Genomic DNA, 20,077 nt, shown 5'->3' with positions numbered 1-20,077 from the left:
CAAATGGACACAAACATTGTGTCCATGTGTGCTCTGGGGCACTTTTGGTATCATTTACGAAATAAACTCTTAGAAATTAGAGTGCTGTGTGTCTTTTATATTGCAGAAATATATTCTGCAGTCAGACACACTTCTTCAACGTCTCAATCAAAATGAGGATTTCTTTTTACCTGAATTGGAATGATTTTTTTTTAAACAATAACAGATGCCCCGAGCTTCCATTTTATGGGCTGAGGTTGTGGAAAAATGGACTTTGTTCCCGGACACACGTCTGATAATATTCCATTGGTATGACTCAGATGGAATTTTAAACCCTAGTTATTTGGACAGTGTCGAGAATGCAATGCCTCAACTAAACTGAAGGGCAGAAGTATAGAATAAAACACAAACGGTTACTGCTACTAACCCTAAACTTGATCATATTGCATCACACTTTATCAATGTCATTTTTGACCGTTTAATCTATTTCGGTTATATTCGGTTAAATGATGTTCCTGTACAAGCAACTGAAGACTCACGGTGGAAAACCTCAAGAGTGCTGAGACACCTTTCATAAACCTAAAAAATCTCATTATCTGCTAATGGTTAGCCATTATATTTATATAGTGTCCCCTATGATTCAGTTGTTACTATGGAAACAACAGCGCATTAATATAAACCCACCGTCCAGATCTACTGTCAGAGCTCAAAAAAATAAAATAATCAATACTTTCTGACCAATTAGTATTCCACAGTGCAGTGTAATAACTGCTTTTATTTTACTGAAATAGATCAGTGATGCCAGCTGCTTTAACAGATGCCTTTAAATAAGCAGCGGCCAGTTTTCCATTACAGTATCCATCATCTGTCTTCGATCACCCAGATCACCTACACCTTCAGCAAAGCTTTTAATCACACTTGTCTATTTTTTTTTAACTGATGGTCTGATAAAACGGTACCTCTGAGAGAGGTAGAGCTAGCGCCATCTCCTTTACTCCTAATAGCGTAAGTAGTTAAGTGCTCTTAAGCTCCGCAGCACTAACACTGTCTGATCGTTTGCTTTATGATCCGACATCATGACTGGAATGTGTAGAGGATGTAAGTAAAGCCCAATGATTCAGAATCCATCACACAACAGCACAAATCCTCTGAAGAATGTTCTAGAGATCTAGCAGATACGACAAAAATTCAGGTGTAGGTGTTTAATTACTGTATTCACCTGCTTTCTTCCAGATCTCCTCAGGAACATAGCCAGATACAGGCCTGTGGAGAACTTCCCGGTGGATCTCTGAAACACAGAAAGTAGAACATGCTCTTCGATTACAATTTACATTTCAAAAATATTGGAAAATTAGATATTTAAAGATACACCCAAAATATGTTTAGGGTCACTTGAAGCATTACAGCAACACAAGCTAGCAAAAGACTTATCATATAGAGATCATACATCAATTTTTTGCTTATTAGATATTATATGCTTGTAGATAGTACTGTAGATATATTTAGCTGCTACCTGTAGGGTTGCTGTCCTGGCCTGCAGGGCTCTGCTGCCTTGACTGGCTACTGCTGCTGCTGCTGCTGCTACTGGAGCTCTTCTTCAGGTCCTCAGCATCGCTGTAGCGCCGGATCCAGTAGTTGAGCTCTTCGCGGTCAGCCTCTTGACATCGCCTGAGCACGGTGAGTGAGCGCCGCGTCTTCTCCACCATGTCCATGATGCAGTTAAGCAGCTGTAGAACACACACACACAAACAGCTCCAATCAAGGCAATGAAGGCATGCGATTAACAATAAAAATGCCCAATAACACTTATTTAAAAATAAATAAAAAGTTATTCATTTTTTAGGATTTAATTGGACCACAATAAATTGATGTTTATTGAGATAAATATCAATTTAATATTGAGATATTATTAATTTTTTTTAGCTTCTTTTGCCAGAATATTTTGTTTTTAATATTTTATTTTATTTTTTAAAAATCATTTAAATAAGAAAGCAGAATTATCTACAATGGATTATACACCCCTTTTTAAAAATGGCAGGTTTTTGTGATGTTAAAAAATAAAACCAAGATAAATTATACTCAAAACTTTTTCCATCCTCACTGTGAAATCACAATGTATGAAAAAAATAAATAGAAACACAATCGAAAACTTGTTAGGGACAATAGAAAAATAAAAATTTAAATCAGTAATAACCGGGTTGAATATGTGTGTACACAAATTTCCAAAAGGTATGAAAATTCCAAATGGTATCCTCTGTGAAAAAATTAAAAAAATCTGCGTCATGCTTTAGGGCTGCTTTTATCAAGGTGGATGGAATCATGTACTACAAAAACCAGTCCATATTAATGCAAAACCTTCTGCTAATAAGCTAGATTTCACCTTTCAGCATTAAAAAAAAAAACCCAAAGCATATATCTAACTTTTATATCTCTTTGATTTGACTTTGACTTCAGCACACACACATATACAGACTAACAAATACACAAAAACTTTGGAGTAGTAATAGAAAGTGTTATTACTTTTCTTACATGGTCAAGGTGCTTCCACTCCTCGGCCCATTCTCTGTCTGTGAGTCTGTGATCGATGACTTCTTCCTGACGTGTGCCACCGTGCATCCCTGTGAGAGAAAACAACAGAGACAGAGAGAGAGAGAGAGAAAGAGAGAGAGAGAGAGAGAGAGAGAGAGAGATGAGAGCGAGAAAGGGCCGTCTGCACTCGTTATTCTTTGTGCTCCCTTACAGCAGAGCTCTAGTCTGCTCTGGAGCTATCGCTCAGCCGCTCCATGACATACACCATCTCTCACATCCTCACACACATGTTCTTCATCACTTACACGCTTCCCTCCTGCCACGCACTTTCATTCCTCACCACCCTCTACAGCACTGCCTGTGGGCACAGGCTCTCTCTGGGTGGAATTAGGCCTGCCAGGCTCAGATAGATCTCATTCATACATCACAGAGGAGTATGCTCATGTATTTTTAGCACATCTTTAACCCTGTTTTGGATCCTGTCTCCAATAACATTTTGTTGAAAACCTTGCAATCCTGCATCCTGGGGAAAACAATTTGTTGTAAAACAGGCACTCTGGAAATCCAAATACTGCTCCAAATACTGAAAATATTAAACACGCATGATGAGGTGTTTACAGGATAAATGACCAATCAATTTATAATGGCATCCAGTAAAGCACTAGCAGTACAAAATAAATCTTTCTGAATATTCCCAAGAGTAATTACACAGATTTTAATGCCATTTGTCTGACATATTTAGCTATGATAGTCATCTCACAACTACGTTCCCAAGACAGAGAATGAGGAAATATCCCATATGACCCCTTTAACCTTTTCCTCTTTCACGTACCAATGGGCCGCGGGCGCTCACGGATCTCGCGGTGGTTGGTGTGGCGATACGAGTCTCTGTAATGGTGGCCGATAGCCATCTCATCAAGCCGGTAGTGGCCTGGGGGTGGTGGAGCAGTGTGAGGAAGTCCATTGGGCTGGTATGAAAGTCCATTGGAGGGGCTAAAACGCTGACCAGGGCTGATGGTGCATGGCCGCTTGCTTGGATGCTCCGGATGTGGAGGCTCCCTCTCGAATCCGTTCTCTTTGGTTCTGGAAGGTGGAAAGGACGGGAGGTCTGATTATTGTTTGGAGAAGAGACAGTAAGCTGACATGAAAATAAATAGCTGGTGTTTTCTCTACAAGAACTAGAACCCTGCAAGGTAGGACATTACAATGCCTGTCACTCCAAGAAAAGTGTGTGTTTGTGTGTATGCCCTCCCTCGGCACAGTCCCAGTGTCCTAATGAGCCACTTTTATGGCCACCTAATGCTCATCCGTCACAGTCCATCTGCTTGGAGGAACCCTCTACCCCCTGTCCGTTTCACACCTGAGAAATACTCCTGCTTCTCTTCTGCTACTGCTCTTGTATATTTTCAGTTTGTATTTCAAGACCTCTGCTTTGTTTTTTGGAGTATTATAAGCCTTGGTGCTTTTGAGATCATTCAGCATTGTTCCTTGCTGCTGGGGCTCTGACTCATCAAGGTTTCAGGCTTTGCACCTTTAGCATTTATCTTTTGGGATCCATGGGGGCTCCATTCAATTTACTTTTGAAATAAAGCCTTTCTGGTCCAATTATGTACTTGAAATAAATCATAAATGCCCAGCATATTACTGTTTTCAACTAAAATACAGTTGAACAAAAAAAGTAAAATAACGATGCTACAAAAAAAGGGTAAGCTTAATGGTTCCACTCCAAAACCAAGAAAAAGCAAAATTGTAAAAAATATTCTAACACCAAACTGAGTTTTGTCTTTGTTTCTCTACATAATTGCCATTGCATTAGAAAAAATCCGGACACGCTCAGCCAAACTCATTTAAATACAAGTTCATTTTCACACCGACCGAAGTTGCATGTGCTTCGTACAAATACGAGTTTCACACATCCAAATAAAGAGAAACTTGCACGGGCCAGCATTCTCTTCTCTGTGATCTCTCTGATCTCTTTGATATTAATCAGAGAAAGTTGACCCTGCTTTGTAGCGTGTGATTAAGAACGTTTTGGATCCCATTCAAATTACACCATTACGCTCTCTTCCTGCTCTCCCCGAGTCGAGGCGAGGCGGTGCGTGCCGAGCTAAGCAGAAACAGAAGCGCTTAGCCAGCGGGATGGGAGCTCGGCCTCATCTGTATGTGTTATCAGCCTCTCCCTTAGGCTCCGATCACTGGGCGTTAGATCTCTCACAAACATGGAGGTATTACAGGATAAAACAGCAAAGGAGCCTCTGGGACATGAGGTGATAAGAACAAAAACAAAACAGTGTATATGTATATATGTACTCCATAAAAGTATGAGCAGATTTTCGTTTGCTCATTCATTCAATGATTTAGTTATTTCAGTTATTAAGGTTAACTTAAAACCATTGTTGTTTGAAATGATAAGGGCTCTTGATCCAAGATCCAAGGCCTTAACAAGCAGCTGTTAAATTCTGGGTTTAGTCTGGATTCTGACTCAGTGTGTAACCCAAGTTCCATCAAATCAGCTGCACTGAAGTAAGGAATAAACACAATGGGGGATTCTATTACAGGAAAATAATAAACACTGGGGTGATGTGATGCTACCTGATGTACCCGGCGGTTGACACGGCAGCAGACCGTTAAGTATTTTATTCCTCAGTGATGTGTCAACAATTACAAAATGTAATTAATTAAACATCATGCTCTTGACCAGTTATATGTGTGTAGTCATCACATATATTACAGCAGATATATGTGTAGTATACAGTAAAATTTAATATTGAGCAGATGTGGGTGCTGTAGTGCTAGCTTACTGGCTTGCACGACTCACTGAATCTCCATTATGCTAAGCAGATACAGACACCTCCATATACACATATATACGTAAAGTTTCCATATTCTCCAGTTGGTTCTATCCTAGACTCTTCTCCCTTGGAAAGCTAAGTTCTGCCTCATTGAAAAGAGCAATAAAGAAACCCAATGGTGCACAAATCTGTAGTATTTAAACTCTGGGTAACAGAACAGATGGGGAAGGGCTATATTATTTGGATCTCTGTAATGGATGTCTCTTTAATTTCTAGCAATACAAATACTAGTTGTGTTTTTTTATCCTGATGCATGAATCAGGGAATGAAGGGACTGTAACACTCAGCTTGTTACCCTTCACTTCTAAGTTTTCAAGCTGAATCATTTTGAATCAAATTGAGTGATTTTGAGTCAAATACTTGCAGTCTTCAGCTAAGGAGTTGAATCAGTTAAGTTGGGAAACCTCATTGTTTAATTCATTAGAATTCTGGATAGCGGAGTGTAATCCTGTCTTCTTCTGCCTCACCTGTCCGGCGTCCTCCTCTTGCCGTTCTCGTTGACGTCCATCAGCAGCTCAGACGATTCGACCGGAGATGTAATGCTGGTGTCGAGTAACAGCTGCTCGTGTTGGGCCAGGTACTGTGCTGGGTTCTGCTTGGCCAGGCGTGCGCAGTGCAAAAGCTCCCGCTGCAGTAAGGGCAGGTTGGCCTGCAGGGGGAGATAGCGGTTAGTCGGTTAGTGTTGGCTGTTTGGACAAATGCTGCATTAGTTAGACAAAGACCAAACATCACAATGCACTTGGCCATATTCCAGGGTTTTTACAAGCATTGTTTACCCATTACAGTGATTGTGGGGAAGCTCTTTGGAGGTAAAAAAAAAAAAAGAAAGCTGCTTTGGTACTTTGTGACCCAAACCATGCATTAGTGCTTTCAGTCTGCCCACTGCCTGGCACAAGGGCATGTGAAATCACCGTCAACGTGGAAAGTGTCTTCTTCAAAGCAACATCATCTCTCATTTCCTTCCTGTCTCTTTCGGCACTGATTGCTAAGAGGTTATCTGGCTTTGTCCAAAAGACCCTTTTTGGAGGGTTTTACCATTTCAAAGTGATGCTGAAGAGCATTTTTAGGATAGAAATGTTTCATCTGGAAACAACACAGGCTATTGTAAGGCCATTACTTCTACATGTGCTATCTTCTTTCCTTCCATCAATAATAATAGTCAGAGATTTTGTGCAGAAATTTCGGAACGACCACAGAAAACTGATGCTACGTGTTCTTAACGCTATTACAAATTTTGATGTACTGACTCTGTCTAGTGTTAAAATAATTTTGAACTGTGATAATGTATAGATAGTTCACTAAATAAAGCTGATGTACATAAGCCTACCAGGCAAGTGCTTCCAGATTTGGTTGCCTGAACTGAATAAGCTAAAACATGGTAGGTAACATATAAAAAAAGTATGGCTAGTTCAGTGGGTTACTACAGACTTAATCAGGTATATAAACTTGGCCATAATCATCATAATCATCAACATTCATTTACATATTTGTGAAAATCTATAGCGAATAGTTTTTTGTGGTTAAACAAGAATACAAAAATGGGTGGTCATTGGTCACCTAAGCCTACTTGTTCACCTAATCTTCTACATGCAGTATATCTTCTTGTCCCAGGCACCTGCACTACTGACTGGTCCATGCCTGACTCATTTACTTTATGAAGTTACAATGAATATTTCCATCTAAAAGTTCTCTGTTCTGTGGTATGTACCGCTAGTCATACCGCTAGCCATGAAGCCAGACAGTACGTATTATCGTAATCTTATTATTGTCATCAGACCACATCTTTAACATAAACAATATAAACACAAAGGCAGTCAGCTGGAGCAGACTCCTGATTACATCATTAACGTGGTGCATGTTGCCCTTCCAGTAAGCACTTCTCCTCAAACCAAACGCTGGAGGTGGGGTCATTAGATGACATTAGCCTAATGAAAGAAAGAGAGAGAGAAAAAAAAATACAAAACCAGAAAAAAATAAAAAATGCCTCTAATGCACAATGTTGCAGCTGAGCTTCTGTGCACTTATAAAAGCCCCTGTTCCCACAGCCATATGGTATTTGTCATTAAAGGCTCCTTTGAGGAAAAGCACTAAAATTAGATGAGAGGGAGAGAGAGAGAGAGGGAGAGATAGAGAGAGACAGGAGAGAAGGAGTAAGAAACAGTGAGAACACAAGTTGCATCTTTGATAGCACCCCTCCCGCCTGGATGATACAGTAACCATATGGCGCAGCGTGGAGAGACGGAGCAGAGAGAGAGAGGAAGAGCTGGAGAGGGGGAAGTGGCCCTGTATGTTCCTCTGCATCCATCAGCGACCCCTAATGGGACCAATTTCTGCAGTGCAAAGCCGCCCGGGGCTTCCAGTGTATGAGATAGAATCCTGCTCCCTATGAAAGCAGGCACATTCTGCACTCAGTGAATCGAGAGACCCCATTCCCTCATGCTCACTGTAGTAAACTACACAGACTCAATCTATTTTAATGGCTTATCTCGTTGTTAAAGGCGAGAGAGTGAAACAGGCTGACTGCGAGTGTGTGTGTGTGTGCACTAGAAAGAGGGATGTGATGGGGAGGGGATGAAGGTTACATAAAAAGGGAGGAGTTCAGGCATGCTGCATAACAGCTGTCATTTCTAAGCAAATAAGGATGAATGAGTCCAGTTTAAAGGAAAACTCCACCCTGAACCACGTCAAATAGGTTTATACTAAAATTTGTATAATGTGTTTGGTCATTCCTGTGGTAACATGTAGCCTGGTGCGGTATTTTCGTTATTCCTGTGAGAGGTCAGTAATTGAGTGCCGCACTGATGTCACAGGGTGACACTGCCGGCGCAGTTTAACAAGAAAAAGCTAGGAAGGATCGAATATGTTGGTGATAACAGTCAGAATTTGCTGTTAGCATCTAAAAACCAAAGAGTAAGGGCTCTTTGTTTCTCATTCCTCATTTTTGTACAATGTCTCATTAATGAGTAATCCACTGTAGGAGTTGTACATGATGCAGATGTGCTGAGACATGAGTTATAGCAGAGACTCGACTCAGCCTGGTAGCAAACTATGAGAGGATGAGTGTAATAGCTCTGCAACCTGATCTGCTTGAGGCGATGAGACCTGGACGGACTAAAGGACTAAAGCACTGCTGCATCACCCTCTTAAAGTCGAGAAGCAAAGCATTAAATCAACTTATTATCAGCAGTTAGATGGACAGCAAGTCCATATAATTGATGTGAAAATGTCAAAAACAAAAAGTCGAGTCATTTTTTCATTACCAAATAAATCTTGGGTGTTATTGAAAATCGTGTGAAAATAAAGATCAGTATGCACGGTGGATTCCTCCTTTAAAAGCAAACCTGACCAGTGTATCTTCATTCATGCGTAAATTTTGTCCTACTCATAGTCATGCCTTAGCGGGATTCTGAATGAAACACACGATCCATTTGTTTCTGATGCATTTCACTTAAAGTGGCTCGGCGTAAACAGACACTGTGAGCTGTAATGAAATAAGTGACAAATGGAGTAAGAGCAGCGTGCAGGCTGCTGCTCCTCCAGAGAACAATGGTGGCTCATGTTGCCCTGCTAATGGTTTCCAACGTGTACGGCCTTCTGACATCAACTGTGTGAGAAAAAATCGATCACTAAACACGGGAGTCCATCAGGCGGCGTGAAACAAAAAAGGACACGTTGTGTCAGGAGCTGAAACGGCTTAACTGCTAAAACTTTACTCTGTTCGAAGCCATCATTTCGATAACAGAAAAAAATTAATGCCTGGTATTGGTATGTGCGGATAACGTATACGTTTACTCACAGCTGTAAAAAATCCAATTCAATTTCAATTCAATTCAATTCATTTGTATAGCGCTTTTAACAAAGGACATTGTCTCAAAGCAGCTTCACAGAAACAGAAAAGAGAAGAGAAAGAAAAAAAAAATGATAAACTTTAAAGTAACCATTTTATCCCTATTTTATCCTGAGGCAATGGTGTTGAGGAAACACTCCATGTGATGACATGAGGAAGAAACCTTGAGAGGAACCAGGCTCAGAAGGGAGCCCATCCTCATTTGGGTGACACCAGACAGTAAATGATGTAAATGTAAATAATGTCCTTTCTACAACAGTAACCAAAGGCTCATAAGGAACTATGAGGCCAGTGTAGTTTCTAATTCCTTGCTGTTGCTAGCTGACAGATGTAGCAGCAGTTCTGTGACGGTGTGATAGTCTCCAAGTGGCTCTGTCCACAACTGTCTCCTGGTCACAGGCTGTCTACACAGATCTAAGCATCTAAATATGTCACTTAGTGTATGTTGCCTTGCTAAGGAACAGACGATGTAATGCGGGCAATCAAAGCAAAGCAGAATACAAACTGTGCTCTGGAGATGAAACTTCAGCATCATCCTACAATCCAAGTAGCCTAAAACTGATCTTAGAACTAAAACTCAGCATGAGCAATACAATAGTTGGGTAAAAAATAAGAACTCTTAACAGCTCTGTATGTTGCTTTCAGCCCAACGAAGTACCATTAAAGATATCTAGCTAATGCTTTATTTAGAATCAGGTAGGTAACTTGATAAATACTGAGCCTACAGTAGCAGCCTAAGTGCATGAACAGTGCATTCAACATCTTGACCAGGGCAACATAACCAAGAGCTAAATATGATGTTTCTGTGAAAGCCCTGGTTGATTGATACTCAGTAGGTTAGTCATTTTTTATATCAGTGGTATCTAAAAACATGTACTGAATCCTCCCTAGAGAGATGAGAAGCAAAATTTGTTCTCTATCAGTAGGAAATTCAAGCTAAAGGGGAAACCAGGGTTCCATTTGTGCTTTTCTGAACTCATAGCAAGAGAGAGAGAGAGAGAGAGAGAGAGAAAGAAAGAAAGAAAGAAAGAAAGAAAGAAAGAAAGAAAGAAAGAAGCTCTAAAAGAAATATGCACATCTGTATCTGGGCTCTGTAAATGCTTTCCAGATTGCTGGCTTGTGCTGTACCTTTAAAAACGGGATGACAAAAGGTCGGAGGGGGAAGTTGGTCGCTTCTTGCAGCTTGGAGTGGAATTCTTCGATGGTTAATGTGGAATTCTGTGAAAAAATAGAGAGAGAGAGAGAGAGAGAGAGAGAGAGTGCATGTGGAAAACATTATGTGATAATATTGCTTATTGGAGGCAGAACAACAGAGTGCTGCAGCCGGCTTTGAAGGGAGGCAGAAGGAAAGCTGTGTGTAGCATAATGAATGATAAATATTGCCTATAAGCGCGAGGATACACGGATTGTAGCGTATTTGCAAAATATCTGTGTTAAAACTCAACACGAAGCTGCTGCTTGGCGCCTGCGTGTAAGATAACGTGTATCATAACAGGCATGTAGCAGGACACTGGCTGCTTTAATTAGAGGTAGAAAAGCTGCAGTTTGATCTGTTTAATTAAGATTTTGGTTCGCTACGTTCTCTGATCTCTGCCGACTTTGCGCATATCGCCCCTTCCAGCTGCTCAGTGCAGCTCCTATCTCAAAAATAAATAAATAAATAAATAAAAAGAGAGAGAGAGAAGCGACTAATTTCACTCCCATTCTCGCCGCTCTATCTCATTTTAACAGACTGACAGGACGGTGACACTATTTTCAATTTTCAAGATGTTGCTTCCAAGTAGAAGCGAGGAAAAAAATAAAAAATCAGGGAAAGAGAGACAGACAGAGGGACTTCGTCGGAGGAGAGGGAGAAAAAGAAAAAAAAAAACGCTGCTTTCTACCTCATTTCCCAGACCTGAATTTTGTTACATTAGGCTTACATCTGTTCGCCCAGATTGCAGCGGCCTGTTTTGACAGCCAGAGAGCCTCCTGAGCTTTTCTCCGGCATTGCCGGCGCTAATTAAGTGTGTCACTCTTTTCAATAAGGCAGAGAGGGGAGTGTATTAAAGCGAGCGATGCAAGCCAAGGGGACACAAGAATCCCTCTGCGTGTAGACACTGTGAAAAATAAACAAACACGTGCCAGAAAAAAAAAAAAGGAGCCTTCTTTCCGAGTGGCTAATTAAAGCAGCCCTCCTCTGGTACAGGCGATGGTTATTTTAACACTGTTTCTTTCAGTGCTTGATGTTATTCACGGAAATGGCTTTCTCAGATGTAGCTGTGTGGTCCCTAATTTCTGCAATTTTCAGTTCTATTACAGAACAGCTACAATACTGTGCTAGACACAGCTGCAGGATTCTAGATCCAATACACGACTTTAATCAAACACATTAATGAAGATGAATGAGAGATACTAGTCACTAATCACCTACTCATGCAGTTTATAGGAATATTTGACATTTGTTGTTGTATGGAAACTTACTTAGAAATACTGTCTAGATTTAATGTCTTAAACGAATAAATACAACATGTTTCTATTAAAATAGTTGTAAATGTTAAGTGGTTCTGGGGCTGATTTGTCGGCTGGTGTTTTATTTTAGGAGTCAATAAAAACAAATTTCTAGCGATGTTCAGTGAAAAAGTATTGGAGACTGCGAACATTGGACATGATGCTAGTTAGTGATTTGCGACAGAGTTGATGGAGAGCTTTTGTGCAGCAAACTTAAAGCTTTGCACACTGATGTGTTTGAGTGAACTGAGAGCCGGACCACAGACTAAAGGACTAAAGCGCTGCCGCATCGCTCGCCGAATACAGGAATGAAGAGAAATCAACTCGAATTTGATTTGAACATAACTCTTGGATGTTACTGAAAATCACACGATAATTATAAAATGTATTACTGTGGAGTTTTTCCTATTTACTCTATTTTTTTACCAGCTGTTTTGTTGTGTCTATGTTTAGCACTGAATTTCTTTTTCATGTCTCGCTACACAGTGATGGCTAATGACTCATATCAATGTAGACACTCATAGCTTTAAGAATTTGTAGTTTTTCTCTAGTATTTCTGTTTGTACCTAGCCTACTAGTGGCAATATATTCAAAGAAACGTTGATGTTCCTAGCTTTAAAGTAAATGATGATATCAAATCCATTTCTGCTCTCTGTGATGCCCCAAGATCTCTAATATTTGAAGGCGACCACAAAAATTCTGTGTATGATTATCCCAACAGAGATAACAACACAAGTCTCACACTGAAAGCCAACCGAGTCCTGACTCATTTTATATCAGACTTGTGACAATAAAATGATGATCGTTTATTCTGATTGAAAACTTTTTTGATTTTCAGCTGTTTTGATCAGTTCTGGTAAAGATTTGTTGTAATAAGTACACTGAAATTCATTTATTTGCATCAGTGAAACATAGAGGATTGCAGTTTCTCAAGGCTGGAGACTGACCGAGCTAAACTGTGAACTCTGACCTTAAACAACCCTTATGGGCGCCATTTCCTCAGCTGATAGCATGTTCTTTCTCCATCTTTATTCCTCTCTTGACATAATTTCCAGAGATATCTATGTTGAATGTTTATTACACATTTTCCATGTCTAAATGTATGTTATTGTTTATAAATCAAACATGTGCACAGAAAAATCTAGAGCATGTGTAGCTAAAAATACATCTGGAATCGCAATAAATGATCCAAATATACAACTGTGTGTGTGTGTGTGTGTGTACCGACTCACCACAAGGCCCAGTACGAGTGTGCGGACACGGTCGCCGATTTCAGGTGAGATGTCATTGCCGAACTGCTGCAGAGTTGTAAGGAAGCGCTTCAGCTTGCTGAGCTGCCGTGCGCCGCATGCCGGAGGGAGCTGCTGATTGGCCAGCGAAGAGGAGGAAGAGGACGAAGGGCCGTTGCTGAAGCCGTTAGGGGACGACGGAGCACCATTCAGTGCGGTGGGAGAGTGACTGGTGCCGTTTGTTACTGCAAGACAAAAATAAATATATACTTTCTATATAGTTTACAATACATCATTAGCCACTTATGAAGAATTATAAGCAGATACTAAATTTATCCCTGATCTACAGTAAGGGTTCTGTGCCAAAATCTTACTCTTGAGTCAAAGATGCAAGCTTATTGTCATACATCACTGTACAGTGAACAATTCTTACTCTAGAAGAATGGAGACAAAATCTACACTAAAACACTTCCTACATTTAAATTTCCAAAGAATAAAGATGAGATATACTTTTAGTTAATGAAAAGAGTTGGGTTCATCGTGCTTGACTCTGCATGACCAGCTATTTCACTAAGCTAGCAGAAGATAAGGAAACTATTCGAACTCAAACATCGCTAGAATTTACCTTACCGGTTACTTAAAGTGTAATAGCTCCTTTAGAATGAACGTTGAAGCAAAACAAAAACAAACCTAGCTAGCTCACTACATATCTGATTTACAAAACATAACTAACTAGCTAATTTACCTAGCTAAAATACAAACCTAGCTATTTGACCAAACTATTCTTCTTTACATCTTTAAATAAATTTAATGGTGAATTTTAAGGGCAGATATTTCATATTTTACTAAGGAAATAAAACGATTTGTAAAGACTGAGATTTCTAATAGTACTTTATAAAATAAAAATAAAAATTAAATTTTAAAATTAAAATGTACAAGTCCTCAGTTTCACTAATACTTGCGTAAACTACAAAATGGTAACTAAATAGTACAGTTCCTCAAGTATTTCCACAGCTATATTAACGCTTATGTTCTGAATAAATCTAACCAATTTCTTTTAGATTATTTAAATTAGTATTAAATATATTAACATTACTGATTACAATCATTCACAAGCAAATCAAAAGACGTGACCCAGATTCTTGGGAGGACGTATATCAACTGAACATGTGAGTGAAAATCCCTAAAGCTGAAGCCTCCCTGTTAAGTGGCACTTGATGAATGGTTGGAACTCAGATAATGTCTGGCTTTCACATTCCTGCGAGCTCCTGCAACCCAGAATGTGCTGCGTTTGCTTCCAATCAGCGCCGGTGGCCTTAAGCGCATAACCATGCTCTCTTGTAGCGCACATCAGCCATATGAAATGTAGCAGCGGCGAATACATGTGGTCGAATGATGATGCGAACCATACGGGCCGCGGCGTCAACGTCTCGCTAATGAGATTAGGCTGTGGCCTCTGTCCAGCAGCAGAGAAATGAGATACTTCAGCTGCATCTGCTAACAATTACGACGGGAGGGTGTGTGGAGGGTGTGTGTGTGTGGGGGGGGGGATTCAAAGCACTCGCTTTGTTAAACCTTCAGCATGTGTAATTAGAATCTGCTTTTAAAAGGTTCCTCGTTCGTTTGGTGCAAGCTTGCACGTGTATTTTTCTTTTTTTTTTGTATAAGCGCTAATTGCAGAGTTCGAGTGATGTGTGTTTTAGGGATCTGGCAGTGAAGAGGAAGTGAGGAGTGTGTTCGAGGCGCTGACAGTACAGCGGAGCACAGATTACTCCGTCTCTGTCTCAACAGCTGTTATGTGCTCTTAGTGTGTAGTGTGTGCTTGACTGGTACGGTACGTACCAGATAATGAGCACGTGTGTATGTGTTACTCACGTGTTGTGGGAGTAAACGAGCTGGTCCTGGGGGCTCCCTGTGTGCCGGGTGGTGGAGGCATGGTGGGCGGAGTTAACCTGGGCTGTGCTTTCACATCGGCGGGCGAGTCGGGCATGGTGGAGGGCTTCTCAGTACGATCTGCAGGGAGACACAAACAAGCGCATGTCTTACACATGTCTTACGCACGTCGTCGATAGTCAGACATGACCGATGAACCACCCGTGAGGAGAGATGAGGAAAATGATGGATAAGCAAGAAGCGAAAAAAGTCTTAAGAAAATGAAAGTGGAGCAGTTCTGGTGAGACCTCGATTATCTCCTGTACACCTGAGCTCTTGTAACTATAACACACACACACACGCGCACACACACACACACACATATGCCTGCTGAGAGCTCAAAGACCAGCTGCTCCGTCTTCTTCACTATTCTCTTCTTCTTCCTTTAGTGTACTTGTGGTCAAGTAGGCATGGAGAGTATATTAAAAAAAAATCTGAAACATAAATACAGATTTCGTGTCAAGTGGGCCAGAAGTAAAAACATCTGGGATTCTCAGTGAAAAGTAAGATGTCCAGTGCATCTCATAATCTCAGCGGTGCATGAAGTCTGAAGGAGAAACAATAAAACAATGACTAAATGTACATTCAACTATTCGTAACTGCTTCGAATTAAGATTTTACTTCTGACAAACAAACAGCTAGCAAAGTCACAGGATATCCACTCTGTTATCGCTAATAGTTACGTAATTACTAGTAAACATTCCCACATGTAGGTATCTCAAAGCGCTTGTTCGGAGGTGCTTCTGTAGCTATCGAAGACTCTCTAAGGTCTCATTGAAAGCACACAGGTCTCGTCTCAAAGCATCCTTTTACTCCAGGAGAAAGATCTCAGATGGATATTCATGAATTTCAGAACACTTAAGTGCAAAGACTATAGGTCTGGTTAAATAATAATAATTGCTCTCAAGTCACAGAAATATATATAAACCTAAATCCATAACCTGGGCTAGAAAGAAATCAGCACCAGCCATTTATTGTTTTATTTGTTGTTAAGCGTTGGTACTGAAAACAAAGACAATGCTTAAAACCTTTAATGCCAAAAATGTTCGTATTTTTAAAGAGACCAAGCCTTCTTCCTGTGCCGCATATGGTGAGCAAGGCCTGCAGTTTAAGGCTCTACAGGCAGCTTGTTACCGTAAAAGCAAACAGTCTTATCAAAACAGCCATATCGAACGTTGTGTAAGAAGGAAGTGAGAGGCGTGACAGCAAACAGAAGAGGGAGTAGAATGTGAAGGGAGGCCTCTTTGCTACTATCTGAAGGAGGGGACACACATGTGACAGCTGGAATCAGGGTGGTCACTACATGTTCCAGATGCATGCTCTTCCCACAGTCAGAACAGTGTGTGTGTGTGTGTGTGTGTGTATGAAAGAGAGAGAGAGAGAGAGAGAGAGAGAGAGAGAACATTAAAATGTGTGTAAATGATCCACCATGGTCTCACAGTGGAGTGCTGGCAACTCATTAAAACATTAAACAGTCAAGATGGTTCAGGTTCAGATCATCTGTATGGACCCCAATTAGTGTTGCAGTTCCTATTTATGACCACTAGGTGCAATAATAATTAGCTAATTGGGCCAGAGAGCACGGTGCCCAGTGACTGTGCAACATCTAGATAGCGATTTCGGATTACATCTGTCCAGCAGAGGCATAGTTCAGTGACATAATTATTACTTCAACTGAATATACAGAGATGTGAATGAGGACTCTACAAAGATATGTGTGGTCATGTCTTATATTTATTTTATTTTAATTATGAGCTCAAAATATTTTTTGGCCATTTGGTCCATACTAGGTACACAAAGCAGGATCAATGGCTGCAAGACACACAGGCAAGGTGACAACCCAATAAGTCTTAGACTACTGTAAGGGTCATGCTTTAATTAGTGAAAGAAGGCAATTAGTTCTGCTTGATTAATCATATTTTTATTATTTATCACAATGAGAGCAAATTGATGATGGAGGAATTTGATAAACAGATTAATAGGAGGGAATAATAATAATAATAATAATAATAATAATAATAATAATAATAATAATAATAATAATAATAATTAATAATAATAATAATAATAGGGCTGATTAAACACATACAAACTCTCATATTGTGTACTTAAAAAACAATCTCTTTATTCAAATACTAAAAAAGGCTGCTTTACCTATTATACATTATTAGCTATTAAATTTTGAATAGCATTTTCTTTGAGTTATTAGTGTTTTAATTATACATTTAAATATGTAACTTATAAAACAAGTATCTCTAAAATAGTTTTGGACAGAAATGTACTTTTCTGGCAGCTTTCTTCTGACATACTTATCCTATGGCAAAATCTACCGTGATCTGGACTACATGAAGTGCACTAAGTAGGGTGCACAACATTTTAGAATGAGACCTTTTTTATTTTATGGTATAAAAGTGAATACTCCTTCAAAAGCGTAATCACATCCACATCCAGTTGGACACGTTAAAATAATTTAGTCTTAATTTACAGTATTTCATTTTGCCAAATGTGACCTGATCACAAATGAAGATTTTAATCCATATTTTATTAACTGCGATGGTGCCTGTGCTAGTCATGACCTGTTCGTTTGCTCATAGCCTAAAGCATGTTGTTATACCAGCAAACTACATTTTTTTCAGCCATGTAAGAACCAGTTGACAGACTGATTAGCTGTAGCCTTAGACAACTTCGCTGTCTGATCAAACTTAGGCCTCGATGCCAGAACAGAAATCCTAATCAGGCAACTTAGGAGCACGCACATCTGGACTGAAGACTTTCCAGACGAGTCCAAATTGCACATGACATCATAAATTCCAGCAAAGAATTGGCCTAGATAATAAATTCCAGTTGTACATTATAAATTTATTTATTTATTTATTTATTTATATATTTTTTTGGTTACAAACCTTGCCCTCTATGGCTTCTAAGTGAAGGAACAAGTCATACAAAGAAAATTAATAGTGTCTTCAAGCTCTTATGAAGACCCATAAAGCTAATGAAAAGCAGAGCTTATTTTTTCGCATGTGTTAAGTCTAAGCCGAAGGCCCTGGGGGTGATTAGCGCTCTCTTTTACAAAGACAAGCCATTCTTTTAGGACTCTTGCCAATGCAGAAGAGATAAAGAAGGTGGGAATTTCCACTCCACATGGCTACCATTTCCTAGACACATGTGTGTGTTTGTACATTTAATCTGACCCATACCTCCTCTTTATTTTATTTATTTATTTTTTTTTCATAAAACGTCCAGTTCTTTCTATGTGGTTTCAGCAGTAAAAACAGTACTGCAAATCTTCTTGACTATCTTTCTTTCACTCATTTGCACTCTGTTCACAGAAAACAGACATCTGGACACTGATGAAATGGAGACTGCTTTCCAGTTGGGTAAATATTATTGAAAACAGCGAGTGGTGGAAAACGTTTAACCCGATTTTGCTGCAATATGTAAAGAACAATGACGACTGGCTGTGACAGTAGCCTGGAGTTTTTCATCTTCTAAATGCTCTATTGGGCTCATGGTGAGTTTCATTTGAAGAGCAAACTGGCTAAACAAAAAAAAGCTGTATCTTTAATTTAGAAAATAAAAACCCCTCTAAACTCACAGTTCTGTCATCCTTTTGTACTTTGTTTAGACAATACACTGCCTGATTCTACAGTCTGAGCTAAACCGAAATCAGCCACAGCCTCACTTATTAATACCACTATGAATTTTTTTTTTTATGACCATTGGTGGTGCTCTTGCACTTTGTTTTCCGAAAGAATTAGCCTTATCCTCAACGATCTAGAAAACTCAAATCTTCCAAATTTTGGCAAACGATCCTGATCGAGGAAGCGAAAGACATGATGCATTCCTGGATTTGAATGTAACAGTCAAATCACACATATAGCCAAATATTCATGTTGTAGATATTAAGAACATGACTAATGCTCTCTAGAGGTGCTGCTGTAAGTATCGGATTAATAAAAGAAACACGTCGGAAGCACGCGACAGCCTGGGTGAATAATGTCTCATTGAAAGAGATAAAGGAAAAAGATGATTTCCAGAGACTGTACTCTTTTCTTCCCTCTCAGTGGAAGACTCTTCTCTGTTCTGTCACTTAGGTGAAATGAACTTTGGCACTATTTAAATGATCCAAAGTACTTAAGCCAGCACTGAAAAACTTCCCTCCCGACAGAGTTCTTAGCCTGAGATGGTATTCTTAGTCTGTGTCCTAGTGAACCAGCATCAGCATGTATTTATTGATAGAGATTCAAAACACTCCTGTAAGTGCGCTTCGGATCAGGGCGTCTGACAAAATGCCACAAATCTAAATGTAAATGTTCTCAGAAATTGAATCTGTCTTTGCATCCATGAAACTAAATGGAGATTAACGTTATGGGTCAATGTTATGGCTGAGCTGCAGAGCACAGGACAGAAATGCAAGCCTGAAGCATCTGAGACTCATCTCTGACTGACAGAGATGGATGATAAAGTAATGGGTTAAGCTTTAATCTACACACACAACATTCAACACACATATACACAAGCATTGAAAGGCAGTTGAAATTTATACTATCAAATACCTTTACCTAACACTTGGGTCAACAATATATATGTATATATATATATTCTTCAGATGACATATATTTAACCCACACAAGGGTTGCCAGGGTCACAGTTTTTCTGTTTAATTGGGCTAGTTTTAGAAGGAGGTTGTGGGTTGGAACAGCAAGTCTGCTGTCTGTGAAAAATAGGGTCGTATTATTTTAACACAAATAATCAGAGTTAAACCTCATCAACACATAATACTATGGTGTAAGAGTGTGTCCGATCATGTCCGAAGGTGTTTCTTCTGATAAAGCCGGTTAATGGACTAAATATGGAAGAAAATATTAAGTGGAAGTGGGCAAAAAGGGATTATGGATTCAAGAATATCTGTACAGGGCAGATAAAAACTGATACTACTGATACTGAAAATCAGAAATGCATGCACACCACAGTGACCTTGATTCACAAGGCTTCCTTTTCCAGTGAATTTTTTTTTAGCTAGATTTATGTGTTTCTATGCATTTTTAAGAACCTGGCATCCCTTCTTAAAATGAAACCTTGTTTATTTTTTTGTAAATAAGGGCAAAAATGTTTGACCAATATGTAACATCTAATGATTCTTCCCTTACTAGAAACTCCTGGATTAATGCTTGACCAATAAGACGAGCACATGTGCATTGAAGCAGGTATGGTATCAA

The 20,077-nt window shown here is 39.6% G+C and overlaps 1 protein-coding gene across 3 annotated transcripts in view; it reads right to left on the bottom strand.

Moving 5' to 3' along the window:
• Positions 1-20,077, bottom strand: part of runx1t1 (RUNX1 partner transcriptional co-repressor 1) — a 57,216-nt gene that overhangs the window by 10,827 nt on the left and 26,312 nt on the right. For 2 of the 3 annotated variants that reach the window (XM_058405152.1, XM_058405151.1), the window contains exons 2-9: positions 14,802-14,939; positions 12,930-13,171; positions 10,336-10,425; positions 5,828-6,009; positions 3,341-3,591; positions 2,500-2,597; positions 1,493-1,706; positions 1,199-1,267 (exon numbers count right to left, since the gene is read on the bottom strand). In XM_058405152.1, the coding sequence (XP_058261135.1) occupies positions 1,199-1,267; positions 1,493-1,706; positions 2,500-2,597; positions 3,341-3,591; positions 5,828-6,009; positions 10,336-10,425; positions 12,930-13,171; positions 14,802-14,939 (1,284 nt within the window). The remainder of the gene's footprint in view (positions 1-1,198; positions 1,268-1,492; positions 1,707-2,499; positions 2,598-3,340; positions 3,592-5,827; positions 6,010-10,335; positions 10,426-12,929; positions 13,172-14,801; positions 14,940-20,077) is intronic. The other variant, XM_058405153.1, reaches the window with a different exon arrangement.

This window comes from Hemibagrus wyckioides, linkage group LG12, assembly GCF_019097595.1.
Source record: "Hemibagrus wyckioides isolate EC202008001 linkage group LG12, SWU_Hwy_1.0, whole genome shotgun sequence".
NCBI lineage: Eukaryota > Metazoa > Chordata > Actinopteri > Siluriformes > Bagridae > Hemibagrus > Hemibagrus wyckioides.
Note: the sequence above shows the minus strand (reverse complement) of the source record. Positions and strands in the feature narration are given on the sequence as shown.